A 14,318-nucleotide genomic window follows, 5' to 3' on the forward strand; every position below is an offset into this window, starting at 1 on the left:
CATGGGACAAGGCATTTCCAGCATTGTGCAGAAGCTAAACATTTCGAAGAAACACGAGTGACTAAAATGTGTCAGCCACACTGAAACCTGAGGGAAACCGTTGTAGTCTCCATTCCTTCTCCCAAGAATGAGCTTGGATTAATGACTGCATTTGGTCGTGTGGCTTTAATAAAGCAAATGAAGGAAGATCAATAAAAAAGTAGATTAGATAGAAAAGGACACCAGGCTAAAGGGCCTATAATAGTACAGTACCTTAAGGGAAAGAGGAATCCATCAACTTAAGTACAGGAATAATAAGATCTGATTTGGAATTAAAAAAAAAAAGGTACCTGGTCTAGTAGCTAGGCCTGAAGACATGCATCAAGGATTTTAGGGTTACTGTTGGGAGATTGAAGTTAGAGTGGTAATAAGAGCTATAAGAAGGGAGAGAAGTGCTTTTAGGGGCAGTGTGTTTTGGAGGCAGAACCTGAAAGGGCTCCTTGATGGCCTGGACCTACAGGCAGTGAGGCCAATCCCTCCTGGGACTTCTATCTCAACCACTGTATGAGTGGCTCTGGGTTTGCTTGAAACTGGAGAAACTGGGCCAGGACTAGCTTCTAGTAAAAAGGATCCTTCAACCACACTAACTATACTATTTCTCTTAGAAAACCAAATGCATGTCATATCGATTAAACAGACTTATCTCCCAGAGGAGGAAGAAGCTGGAAGCTGGAGGTTAGAAATTTTCATATTTGGGACTCATCAGATGTAGGAAAAATTAGATATTAAAACGTGTATGTGTGTGTGCATGTGTGTTCATGTGTTGCACTTTTCCATTGTCATTAGAGGCAGAATTGTAGTATAGAACTAAAAGAGTCCAAAGAATTCCTACACAAAGAACTGACCAACTTGCAAGCAGATGGAGATGCTGGTAACTTCTACATGAGCATTGCAGTGTTATATGTGCACTGCAATATATGTGCACGAATGCTGTTCTGTAAATGTATGCAAATATTATATGTAAGTTAAAAATAAAAATAAAAATCGGAGGAAATGAAGACAGTATGCTCACAGGTAGGAGTGAGATTTGAGAGAATATGTATATAGGTAACTGCCTAGGACAGTAGCTCTCTAAGCCACATCAGTGTCCTTCGCCAGCCTTCCAGGACCATCTAATCCAATTGGGGAGATAAGGGAAAGGCTGTTGGAAATGCTGCTCAGAACAGGAGCACTGCCATTCCCTATCAATGTGCCCCAGTCTCCCCTTCAGGGATGCAGAGTTCCTGCCTGGTCCATCATCTAAGAACCACAGATGTACATCCTGCATCTGTGTCTCACGTTCCTAACTCCACCAGCCGTTCCCACAAGCAACTAAGGATCTAGTTGTAACTCAAGAGGAAATTTCAAAGGACTCACCATTCGAAGTCCCAGTCCGCACAGACGCAGGGTTCTGACACCACCGACCCAGAGTACTCTCTGCCAAGGGCACACTGAGCGCCTGGCTTGCGTTTCTTGAATATTTTCCTTTCCCCCATGACACAAGGCTCTCCCTTAAAGAGAAAGCCCATAGTGAGACAGGCAATAAAACACACAGGGGTTGAAGTCAGCTAGTTGGTCAACAAAAGACTTGCCTTTAGTACTCAGTGTAGCAATCTTATTTCTCAGTAACCAGTAACCATGCAGGAGTTTCAAGGACGAAGATGCTAATGGCACAATGAAAGAACCACTATGGATGGCTGGCCCAGGTCTACCCCTCTACACATCTTATCTGTCATATCTATGTAATATTGTTTCTTCTCCAACTTTGTGGAGAACACAAACACTTCAGACTCTACAGGCCAGTACATCATTATCCAAATGGCTTTGGCAGCTAAAGGAATGAGAAGACAAGTTCTGGTAACTGTTTTCTTTGTTTGTTTGTTTGTTTTTTGTTTTGAGATTTATTTATTTATTATATGTAAGTACACTGTAGCTGTCTTCAGACACTCCAGAAGAGGGAGTCAGATCTCTTTACGGATGGTTGTGAGCCACCATGTGGTGGCTGGGATTTGAACTCCGGACCTTCAGAAGAGCAGTCAGGTGCTCTTACCCACTGAGCCATCTCACCAGCCCCCTGGTAACTGTTTTTACTGTTTATATTGTCTTCACAGTAAAATTGAGGTTGGGCACATCTCTAATAATCAATCTCTCTGTGTCTGCCTCTGTCTCTGTCTCTGTGTCTGTCTGTCTGTCTCTGTCTCTGTCTCTGTCTCTGTCTCTGTCTCTGTCTCTCTCTCTCTCTCTCTGCTCCCCCTTCACTTTCATAAATGATTATACTAGAGTCGTAAGTCTTAGACAAGGGCAAAAAGAATAAAAGATGGTATAAAGTGTCAGGACCCAAGGGTTGGGAAAAATAGAGAAATTTTACCTATTCTGCATGGTGACAAATATCTGAATCACTAGAGCTATCCACCATGCATCTTGTCTCACTATCCCTTTTCCAGGTACTTTAGGACCCTGACTCCAAGCTGTCCTGAGACACGCTCTGACCTTCCAAAAGGACAGGACAGATAAGCATACTATCTTCCTTCCTAACTGTCTGGTACTCACTTCTCTGCCAATTGATGTGACATCCTACTTTACTACCAAACCTTCCCCTCCAGGATGTTCTGTGACCTAATGAGTATGTACTCATTACAGTCCTGGGATGTATGTTATCTACCCCTGTTGGGCCTGGATATTTAAAATTACCTCCCTCATAGTCACATCCACATGTTCAAGCGACATACCTACTCTCTGTCCTAAGATAATCAGATCACAAAAGACTTAACCCAGATGGTAGTAGCTATACTGCTAGAGAGGACAGCATATCCCACAGTAGGGGGTACCTGATTGAGCAGGTGCCAAGTCTCAAAGTCCTCCTTGGTACAGCGCCGGCTGAAGATAGACTTGTAGTCCACTTTCACCAACTGCCATTCGGAGCGCAGGCTGAAGTGGCCAAATACTCTAATTGTTGGGGGAAAGTGAGGGAAAGGATGTGAAAAACAAGCCCAACGTGAGTGAGTGAGAAAGCAGACACCAGAGGGGGCTATCCGGACAACCTAGACTTGTTTTATCCCTCCAAAGTGATGTCCTTAAGAGATTGATTTCACCATTCAATGCCCAGGGGGTTCACTACTCCAGCCAAGTGGCTGTCAATCACGGTAGGTTAGGACCACTCATTTTTATTGCAAAATTACTGTGTGTGCTCTATAGAAAGCTTTCAAATAATCTACCACCCACATGAAGCCATTCTTTGCATTTTGTATTCCAGAGATTTTACATTTCTTTCTATGGACTTTGTCTACTTGAGGTCAGGACTAGTAGTTTTTCTACTCATGTCCAGGGATGGGCATCGTTTCCTCATCTATAAAAGAATTTGTGTGTGTGTGTGTGTGTGACAGAGAGAGAATGTGTGTGCTTGTTCACATGCATGTCTACATAGTTGCATATACTAGAAATAGTAAAATATATTTACCTAACTATGAGCCTACCAATGCTAAAATCCTGTGACCATCTATGTGTATTTTAATTGAAATTCCCACTATATAACTCATGTGAATGCTTATTCTTTTAACTGCCTTCCTTGAAAAGTCATAGCATTCCAATAAAAGAAAGTCATATTTATGTATAGTAATGAAGAATGCCATCTGAGTGGTCCAGATAATCAATACTGACCTTTGTAAAGCCCAGTTGTTGATAGGCCTATAAATATGAATGATCAATCATTCTAGAAAAAAATGAAAAAAAAAAAAAAAGACTGACCATCAATTCTCCACTAGGGTGGGATGTCATGAGATTATAGTGCAAGACATCTATCACTCTGATGGAGAGGAGGTGAGGCCGGTCATGCTGGGAGCTCAGAACAAGTGAAGTCTTTCAAAGAACTGGAGGCCATCCATCCACTTAAGCAAGCTTCAGTCACATTACCAGCCGTGCACTCTCCCCTGCCCTCACTTAGACATCCTTATCCTGATAACCAATGGTCTTATCCTTGGGATGTTTCCTTTGACTTTCTGGAAGATGAAGATGCTTGCAGGAGGGCGGTGAAGACTACGACACATTGTAAAATGTGGGGAAAAAATAAGATTGGTTTTGTAGATCATCTAACTTAAAAGAAATCTTCGGAAACAGCTTTGAATGTATTATCAGATAAAAATTAAATGAAAAGTTTACAGCCTTATCTAAAAGATTAAACAGACTTTGAGGGAGAAACTGAGGGCTATGCTCTATCAAGACTGCTTGTCTTTTTTATTTTTTTAAACCTTAGCTTGGTTTGAAAGTCTAGAAGTTTTGAGCCTAGAATAGTCCACATAAATAGCTAATACTGTGTATTTTCCTGACATTTCTATGTCTTTGTCTTTTTTGCTCTTGCTAAATACATTAGTGTGTAAACCCAATAATACAGAGACATCATGTCATCCAACAAGGTATTCCCATTATGTGGTTCTGAATCTATTCAGAGGGTGCAGGTTATAACACTTACTTTTTTATATATGTATATTTTGAGTTTTTTGTTTGTTTGTTTCTGAGGCAGGGACTCATGTACCTCAGACTAACGGCAATCCATGTATCCGAGAACAGCCTTGAACTCCTGATTTTACTTCCTCTACCTCCTGGAACTATAGGAATATGCCACCACATCAGGACCATTAAAATTTTAACAAAACAACTACCACTTATGAAAAGGTTCTACTTGCTTGGCAATAAGAGAGCTAAATTAATAACTGGATCAGTAAAACACTAAAATATTGAAGATGATTTTGACAAATATCTCTTTTCTCCTCTGCTTAGATATCAAGATCCTCCCCATTCACACCCTGTTCTCTGCATTAAGCCCTCCTTGCTTGGAAATAACTGAGTATCAGGATGCTAGTCATGTTAAGGCAAATCCTTCTCCTTACTCTAAACAGTTATTTCATGGCTAACAACATACATCATGTCAAATTAATCCTATTCATTTCTCTACGAAGATTACTAGACAGAAAGAAGAAAATACAAAGTACATAATTTACCTGGATGTCAACAAGGCAGGTGACAGGGTCTGCAGAGCAGCTTTGAAGAAAAATTTTAAAAACGTGAGCCAGCTGCTAATAAGGTGATGTGGCTGAACAACATCTAATTAATGTATTGAAACCAAGAGGAAGGAGGAATGGGTAGTCAGCTGGCAAGGTTCTGTTGTGTGCTTTTCCTTATTGATCATTCTTATTAAATGGCTTAAAGACATGAAAATAATGCTTATCTATAGAAACCTAACTTTCTGATGACACGCAGCTAGAAATAACAATCAATACGCTTCATGGTAGAATCAGGACCCAGTAGGTTCTGACAGTCTACAGACAGGTAGAGTTTAGTAAGATAAGCTGTAATAGGGAGTAAAATCAACTCCCCCTTCTGGTACCAGCATAAAGACTGGATAACAGATATTAGCTTCAGACAGCTGAGGGTATATAATAGCAGCCGTTACAGGGTTTCTACCAATAAGCATGTGGCCAATGTAAGTGATTATTTCACAAAAATAATACTTTAGATAATCCAGAAATAAATTAATAAGATTGTGTGTGTTACCTAAGAACAAAAGAGGCAACACCCTAGCCTTATCACAAGGAAAAATCACAATTACTGTAAGTTGTTGTCATTTTAAAAGGACCAAGACTATGTTAAAAGAATCAACTTCAGCTAACACATAGACTGCTATTGAATAATCTAAACTTTTAAAAAAATCACATATTTATTTTGACATAAATATGTATTTCTGTGTAAATAATGTCTTTTATCAGACCATCCAAAGATCTCTGTAGTTGCCAAAGTTTAGGTATTATTGAAAAGGAGTGAGAAATACAATAGGCTGGATTGAATGATGGTCTTCAATAGGATATGAACATGTCCTCATCCTTGAAGCTATGATGAAACTTCACTTGGGAGAAGGAGCTTGCAGACTTAAGTCAACTACAATAAGATAAGAGCATCTTGGACTGAGATGGACCTTGCTGAGATAGACCTTAAAATCAGTGGGAAGTATTCTGTAACAGGTAATGAAGACTGGCAGGGAAGTGCAGAGGTCCTGTGAAGACAGAAGTATAAACTGGGGGTAAGCAGGCTAAGATACACCTAGCGTCATCATAAAGGGAAGCTGGGATGAAAACAGTCAAAGCACATGATATATTAGTAGGAAAATTCCTATATGGATCCCATACTATGCATAAGGATGGGGCAGTAAGATCTTGTGGCTTTGAAAAAAGAGAAAGAAAGAAGGAAAGAAAGAAAGAAAGAAAGAAAGAAAGAAAGAAAGAAAGAAAGAAAGAAAGAAAGAAAGAAAGAAAGAAAGAAAGGAAGGAAGGAAGGAAGGAAGGAAGGAAGGAAGGAAGGAAGGAAGAAAGAAAGAAAGAAAGAAAGAAAGAAAGAAAGACACGAAGAGTGAGTTCCCCTGAAAAATCCTTCGATTTTGAAATGCTTCCAGCATTGTGAAATAATAGATACTGTTTTTGAAGCCATCTTGTGTATAGTTTGTTACAGAAGCCATAGGACACTAACATTGCTGGCAACAGGATTCATAGTCATCTCCTATGTTTGTACTGAAACTGGTGTAATTCCAGATACGTCTTGGGAAAAGGGAGAAGAAATACTTTGGCATTCTAAGGAAGAAAGTTTTTAATGTGTGAGGTGACTCTTAACAAACAGTCAAAGGTCAAAGGGTACAGTAGTTAGTGACCATGAGGCTGCAAGTGGGGCTTTATCATTTCCTAGGATTGATGCTGAATAGGAACTGACATTGGTCCAAGCACACAGCCTATGAGAAGGTTGACTACCAAGGTTCTCATTAGCACATTCTGGGTGCCTAAATATCTGCATTTCGCTGATGTCCCTGATGTTGACAATGCTGTCCTCGAACCACACTTTGAACAATAGATAATAGCTTTTAAAGGAGACCATGAATTATATAGGAAGCAACGGGATGCATGGGGGAAACTGGAGGCAGCCAAGGGAAGAAGGGAAATTATGCCATTGCATTGTAGTTTTAAAAACAAATATTCTAAAAATACCCTCAGACTTTCACAACTCCACACGGGGTCACAGTCCTGAATCTAAGGCTCATGAATGAGTTGGCAGCAGCAAAAGACTTCTGAGTGGGTGATAACTAGAAGTTAATGCAGAATCGAAATTTTAGTGAACCCAAGGTCTTTCTGAAGGCATCTGCCCTGCAGCCTTGGTTCTGAACATACAATGGGCACTCTTTGTACTGAAAGTGCCATCCCACTATGCAGTAGCACTGCAGCTCTGCTGCCCCAAACACCTCAGTCCAGATTTGCATCTATTAGCCATCATCAACTGAAGTGCTTTTACTGCACAGAGTTTTCTGACCTTGCAACAGCATAACACATTAGTTAACAAACAAACAAAAAACAAACAAAAACAAAAACAAACAAAAAACAAACAAAAACAAAAACAAACAAAAACAAAAAAAAAACAAAAAAAACAAAGACTTTTAATTTTTTACAATTATTTCTCGGCACATCCGTATCAAGTTAGTTTATCTATGGGTTATATCTTGATAGACTCTGATTTTAGATATTACCATTGGGTTTCAGTTACTAAAGAGTTTCATAAAAATTTGAAAACTGAATTTTTGCTTGGGTTTATGACAAAATTTCCAACAGTTTCAGAAATAGCCCTCAATGTACTTCTGACATTTAGTTTTACGTATTTATGTGAAATAACATTCTCAGCCTTGAGGATTATAAAAGCAGACTACCGAACTCTGGAAACTGCTGAAGGTATAGAAATGCCTTCTGCATCCTGCAGTGTACAAAATTTCAGTGAAGATTTAATTCTTCATGTAAAACAAGCCCCATCTCCATCTCATTAGTAGGCAGATTTGTTTTCATCTTTATAAGTGGTAAAATTATATGTGTATCAAAGAATTGTATTAAAATAATTTTCTTCTTGATTTATTATCAGCAAATGCTTAATCTGTACTACTACTTCATGTGCCTACAAACCAGGGTTGCAGGAAAGTAGCTCCGGTGACAGAGGCCTTCCAGGGCTTCTACATGGTCTACTTTTACATTTTGCATTTTCACTCAAGGTTGTTTGTTTGTTTGTTTGTTTGTTTAACTAAATAGAAACTTTTAAAGGTTAGGGATGCCTTATGGATGTATTTGTCTTCTATAGGAAAGAGCAGTTCCTAGCAATACTTGTTGTTGGATAAGGCATGGGAAATAGATTGTGGGGTCGACTGGAGGAACATGGGGATCCTGCAATGTGAAACTAATTTTCAAGACTTTTGCAAGAAGAGCTGCTCTTTCCTCATCTTATGAAGCTCCTCCATCTTGGTTGAATTATGATAATGCCCCAAACTAGATTAATTTGGTTTCCTGAACTAAAGTAAATTGTTTATTTATACTCCTGCCCTTCCTGTCCTCACAGCTAGTCCAAAGACAACCTGACAGCATGTGTTGTGGCCTAGACAGCCATCAGGTAGCACATGACCTTCCATTCCTCTGAAACATATAAACAGGGACTTCCATCCTGCTGTGTGGTCCTGATTGTGATTACTCTGTGTTGTCTGTCTGTCTGTCTGTCTGTCTGTCTGTCTGTCTGTCTATGCATTATTTGCTTTTTAAAGAGAAAGTAAGAGAGAAACAGAAAGAACAGAAAGCTGGGGTAGAGAAGTTGGAGGACTTAGAGAAGAAGAAAAACATGACCAAATAACTTGTATTAAAATTTTGTTTTCAATTTTACAGTTTTTAAAAAGATCTTCCTGCCTAAAGTTAATCTGCTTCACTCTTCCCCTTGAGTCCTAAACCTGAAAATTTTTTCAGTTTCCAGCTTGGCTAAATTCACTGCTACCAAGAGGATATCTCTTCCTTACAGTTGTCACAACAAACCATTTTGGGACCCCTTCTTCAGAATTGTATTATTTACTTCTTTATAAAAATACCTTTTAAATTGCTGTTGTTTTAGTTATTTATTAATTATTAGTATACATCACTAATATAATTATATCATTATTTATTATTAATATTTTATTATCATTATATTATTACCATGGCGTGTGTGTGTATGTGTGTGTGTGTGTGCATACATGTACTTGCATTTGTGCCCCTGTGAGCAAGCAACTTGCAAAAGTCGGCTCTCCCCTTCTATGATGTAGGGTTCAGTCTTAGGTCACCATATTTGGTGGCCAGCTCCTTCACCTGGTGCACCACCTTGCCAGCTCCTTGTCATCTTGTTTCTTTTCTTAACTCAAAGAAACATACTAACTAATACAGTCTTAGCTCTCAAAATCCTATAGACAACAAAGGTGCATTTCCATCACCTTTCTTTTCATTGATAGAATTTCTACAGATTCACCTAAGGTTTAAGTCGAATGTTTCCTCAAATGCTTCAATAGCCTTGACTCACAATCTGTTTTCCAAAGAATGCACTATCCCCAAATGTGGGAATCTGTCTTTTTTTTTTTCCTTCATACTGAACCTTGAAAATACTAGACATCTCATACATAAATATAGATGACTGCCTGGAAAGAGGTGGCCTGCCCTTTGGTTTCCCAAGGAAGTTCTCCTAACCACAGGAACAAAATAAATGAATCCTCCGAGCCATTTCTCATTATATGGATTTTCGGGGAGAAAATCAATTAAAATTTATTACTCCCGTTTTCTTTTTTACCTTGCCACATGCATTTTTTTCATGTGTTTGTCTCTCTACTTCAGATTCATCTTGGGCTCTATGAACCTAAGAGACCAGCATAATCTTTGTTATAAACTTTTGCCCGGCCTAATGTCTACACTGCTAACAAGACACTGGTCACAGATAGCCCTGTGCTTTGCTGTCTGTGCTTTGCAGAGATATTAGAAGGACTGATTTTTCCTAATATTCCTTTGCCTTGCAATTAACTAGATGAACTTGAACAAATCCCTTACTGAATTCTTCAACCTTCTTTTAAAAGATGACTCTTGTTCAGTGGACTAAACTCAAAATGATGGGACCCAGAATATGGGTCTCTGAAGATGACTTCTGAGAATGTATTTCCTTCCAGTCTTTGTGTATATCTCTAGACACACAACTTGGCCATCTCCTGGTAAACTTCTGATCAGTGGATTTATCTACCTATTATAGTCATCCATCTTTGCATTCACAAGTACTTCTTTTATACAACAGGTACTAAATTAATACAGTCCTTGGTTGATTAATGAATAGCATTAATCACACAAAATCAATCACATTTTTCAATAACTGCTACCATAGCTTTATCTCCTTTTATTTCTGGGTCAAGGAATGTGATTGAGTTCAATGTCCCTTGAGATTTAGAAGAATTAAAGCAATCTTTGGAGGAGCAGGCGTAGAAGCTACTCCACCTCTGATCATCCTAGACTGTGTTAGTGTTTCTATAACAAATGTAGTTTCCTGGGACATTAAGTAACACACTTTGTTCAATCCACCATCCAGACGGAGTAAGCCTTTCTGAAGGGAAAAGGGTGATTAATTTGAGGAGGGAGGTGACTCACAAAAAGAAAAGACTTCATTAGAATTCCAAACACACTGGGAGTTAGCTACTCATTAATTAAATGATTTCAAATGGGATCAGGGTATATAATTGCTATAATTTAGATGGAAACAATGCCACAGTAAATGTAATTAGAGAAGTAGGTTCTATAAAGATGTTTACCTCTTTCCTGGAGAAAAGTTCTGAGTCACCTGCTTCTCCCCTGCATAGGCGTTTGGTACATTTGGATCTCTGGTTAAAAGGGCTTTTATTCATAGTTATAGAAACTGAGAGAAGTTTTAAGACAGTGGTTGGCCACAAAGGAAAACAAGAAGTTATCACCAAAAGTGCCTAGAAATGTTCAAATAAAAGAATTTCCTTTCAGAGATAATACTTGGGAACTTAACTGGAGTGACTTTTGGGAGACCTCTGAATTGAACTCACTGATTTACAGCAGGACATCTTTTTCTTTCAAAAGAATCTTCATCTTCATTATAAACTCTTCTGCCCACTAAATCCCACTTTTATTTGCCTGAGTAGCACATTAAACAAAACATGAAGGGTAATTCCAACTCTGTAATTTTCTTTTCTTTTTTTATTGATTAAGTTATTTATTCCACTTTACATCTTGATTGTAGCTTTTCCTCCCTCCTCTCCTCCCAGTCCCTCCCTCTCACCCCTCCACACCGCCATCCACCCAACTTCCCCTTCTTCCCAGAATAAGGGAGGCCTCCCTCAGGCATCAACCAGCCCTGGCATATTAAGCCTCAACAAGACTAGGCACATCCTTGACCAGTCCACTGAGATTAGACAAAGCAGTACAGTTAGAAAAAGGGATCCAAAGTCAGGCAATGTAGACAGAGTCAGGTCCTTCATCCTCCTTTAGGAGTCCCCCATGAAGATCCAGCTGCACAACTGCTACGTTTGTGCAGAGGGGCTTAGGGCTCTCTCATTTCATGTTCTCTGATTGGCAGTTCAGTATCCAATAGGCCCCATTGTTAGTTGACTCTGTAGGTTTTCCTGTAGTGTCTTTGATCCCTCTGGCTCCCTCATCTTTCTTCACTGTCTTCCATGGGATCTCCCAAGCTCCACACAATGTCCAATGTTTCTGGGTGAAGTCCCTCTGACAACATTTATGCTCTCTGGTTTGCACATAGAGCAGAATACCATCACTAGTGGGGTGGGCTCCCTTTCATGGCATGGGTCTCAAGCTGAGCCAGTCATTGGCTGGGCTTGCCCTCACATTCTGATCCATCCCCTACCCTTATACATCCTGTAGGCAAGACAAATTGTGGGTCTAAGCTTTTGTGGCTGAGTTGTCTTCACAATCACTCCATTGGAAATCTTGCCTGGTTATAAGAGATGGTGGTTCAAGTTCCATATCTCCCATTTGCTAGGAGTCTTAGCTAGGGTCACCTTCATAGATTCCTGGGAGTTTCTGTTGTCCTGAGTTTCTAGCTGGTCCCAGAGATTTCCCCTGTCCAATTTAGTTGTCTATCAGTTTTCCCTCCCTCCATGCTCCTCCAACTTCATTCTTTCTGTTCCCATCACCCACCACCCAGTTTCTTCCTTCCATTTACCCCAATGTCTAATCTATTTCCTCCTTTAAGTGAAATTCAAGGATGTCTACTTGGATCCTCCTTGTCACTTAGCTTCTTTGGGTCTGTGGCTTATAGTATACTTATCCTGGACTTTGTAATTAATCTCTACTTATAAGCAAGTGCATACCGTGTTTGTCTTTCTGGGTCTGGGTTACCTCACTCAGGATGATCTTTTCTATTTCCATCCTTTTGCCTACTCATTTCTGGTGCCTTTGTTTTTAAGTGCTGAGTAATGAACCATTGTGTAAATGCACCATGTTGTCTTTATTTATTCTTTGGTTAAGGAACATCTAGGTTGTCTCCATTTTCTGGGTATTACAAATAAAGATGCCATGAACATGATTGAACATGTGTCCTCATGGTATGGTGGAGCTTCGTTTGAGTATAAGCCCAGGAGTGGTGTAGCAGGGTCTGGAGGTAGATTTATTCCCAATATTCTGAGAAACTCTGAAATTGATTTAGACTTCCTCTGTTATTTACTCAATGATTTCTCTATCAGGCTAGAAATCTTTCAGGAGAGACCCGGTCCTCAACTCAGTCTTCTCTGTTAGCACTAGACAGATTCTTTGTCCTTTGTTGGGACTTTTATAAATCTCCCATATTCACAAGCTACATGTAAATTCCCTTTGATTTCTTGATCAAAACAGTGATCACTAATCTCATTTCTATCCACAAATTCAATCTCTATGTAGGAGACTCCCAAGATAGATACTGCACATGACCTAGTCACAAACCTCATGCAAACTTATTAACTTGAGCCTCTGAATATTAGTCTCCATGTATCTTTGTGTGTTGTAGAACCTTTCACTACCTTGTACCTATTATATTCCTATGTCCTTGACCAAGGGAAGCATAACTTCCTTAGCTTGTTTTTCCTCTATCTAAGATAGTTTTTTCAAACTCCTCTAGGGATTTATCTAAGTCTCTATAAAGGTAGAAGAACTAGCATCATTGCTTGCCATGCAAGTATGAGGCCCTGATTTAGATCCTCAGCCCACATATAAAAACATCTGGGCATGGTAGAATTCACTAAAAATCCCATAAGTGCAGAGGCAAAGGATCCCTGGGGCTTGCTGGTCAACCTACATAGCATGCTTGTTAAGTTTTTGACCAGAGACCTTGTCTCAAAACAGTATGTGGATAGCACTGGAAGGATTTCCATCTAAAGTTGTCTTCTGACCTCCATGTATATTCCTCTACATGTGTAGCCACACAGAGATGTACACAAATACATAGCAATTATGGTATGATAATTGTGATTAAAGTATCTATTTGGTTAGATGTCTAAGAATTTAGGAGGCATATAGTACACCAATATATATATGTATAATCTCTTGTGTGAGAGTTTGAGAACCCTGAATAATCAGCAAAGTTCAACCAAATAACAGTAATTATGCCAACAAAAAGGAAGATTTATTGAACATTTGGAATATGATAAGCACTTTGTGTGGATTACCTCATTTATTTAACAGAAGAGGAAACTGAGATTGAAGGAAACTAAAGGAGTTAACCAAGAATGCACCACAGCAAGCAAATGACAGAAACAAAGAACACACAGTGGTCCCCATTGTTCACAAACACTTTCCCAGCAGTGTTTTGAAGTGTTTGGTTACTCATTAGCGGCCATTGGACTGCACAGTGTGGTGCACAGGCTTGGGTAGAGGTGGGAGCTCTTACCTCCAGCTCTAAATAGCCTGTTTGCAAAAAAGGAAGAAAAACCATGGAATTCATAAACCTGAAAGCACATTTGGAGGAAGGAAGGAAGGAAGGAAGGAAGGAAGGAAGGAAGGAAGGAAGGAGGGAGGGAGGGAGGGAGGGAGGGAGGGAGGGAGGGAGGGAGGGAGGGAGGGAGGGAGGGAGGGAGGGAGGGAGGGAGGGAGAGAAAGAGGAAAAAGAAGGAGGAGGAGAAGGAAGGAAGGAAGGAAGGAAGGAAGGAAGGAAGGAAGGAAGGAAGGAAGGAAGGAAGGAAAAGAAAAATCTATAGGATGTTTATAACTAGAAAGTCCCAATTATGATCCTATTTGTCTCAAGGTCTAAAGCCTGTAATGAGTACAGAATTTCACAACTGACCTTAAACTATGGCAGTCACTATTGGCCTGGTCTCCAGTTGGGAAGTATACCTGAGGTATGAAAGTGAGCAAACAGGATTATAAAGTGCTAGAGCCAGAACAGTTTTAAGAGATGAACGTGTGGCCTAATCCTTTCATATAATAGAAAGAAAATAAGACCTGGAC

General features: G+C 39.6%; 1 protein-coding gene across 1 annotated transcript in view; it reads right to left on the reverse strand.

Moving 5' to 3' along the window:
• Nucleotides 1–14,318, reverse strand: part of Sorcs3 (sortilin related VPS10 domain containing receptor 3) — a 596,124-nt gene that overhangs the window by 54,692 nt on the left and 527,114 nt on the right. Inside the window, exons 15-16 of the mRNA XM_021151815.3 lie at nt 2,847–2,964; nt 1,396–1,529 (exon numbers count right to left, since the gene is read on the reverse strand). Of these exons, the coding sequence (XP_021007474.1) occupies nt 1,396–1,529; nt 2,847–2,964 (252 nt within the window). The remainder of the gene's footprint in view (nt 1–1,395; nt 1,530–2,846; nt 2,965–14,318) is intronic.

This window comes from Mus caroli, unplaced genomic scaffold (assembly GCF_978045245.1).
Source record: "Mus caroli unplaced genomic scaffold, Mus_caroli_1 scaffold_20, whole genome shotgun sequence".
NCBI lineage: Eukaryota > Metazoa > Chordata > Mammalia > Rodentia > Muridae > Mus > Mus caroli.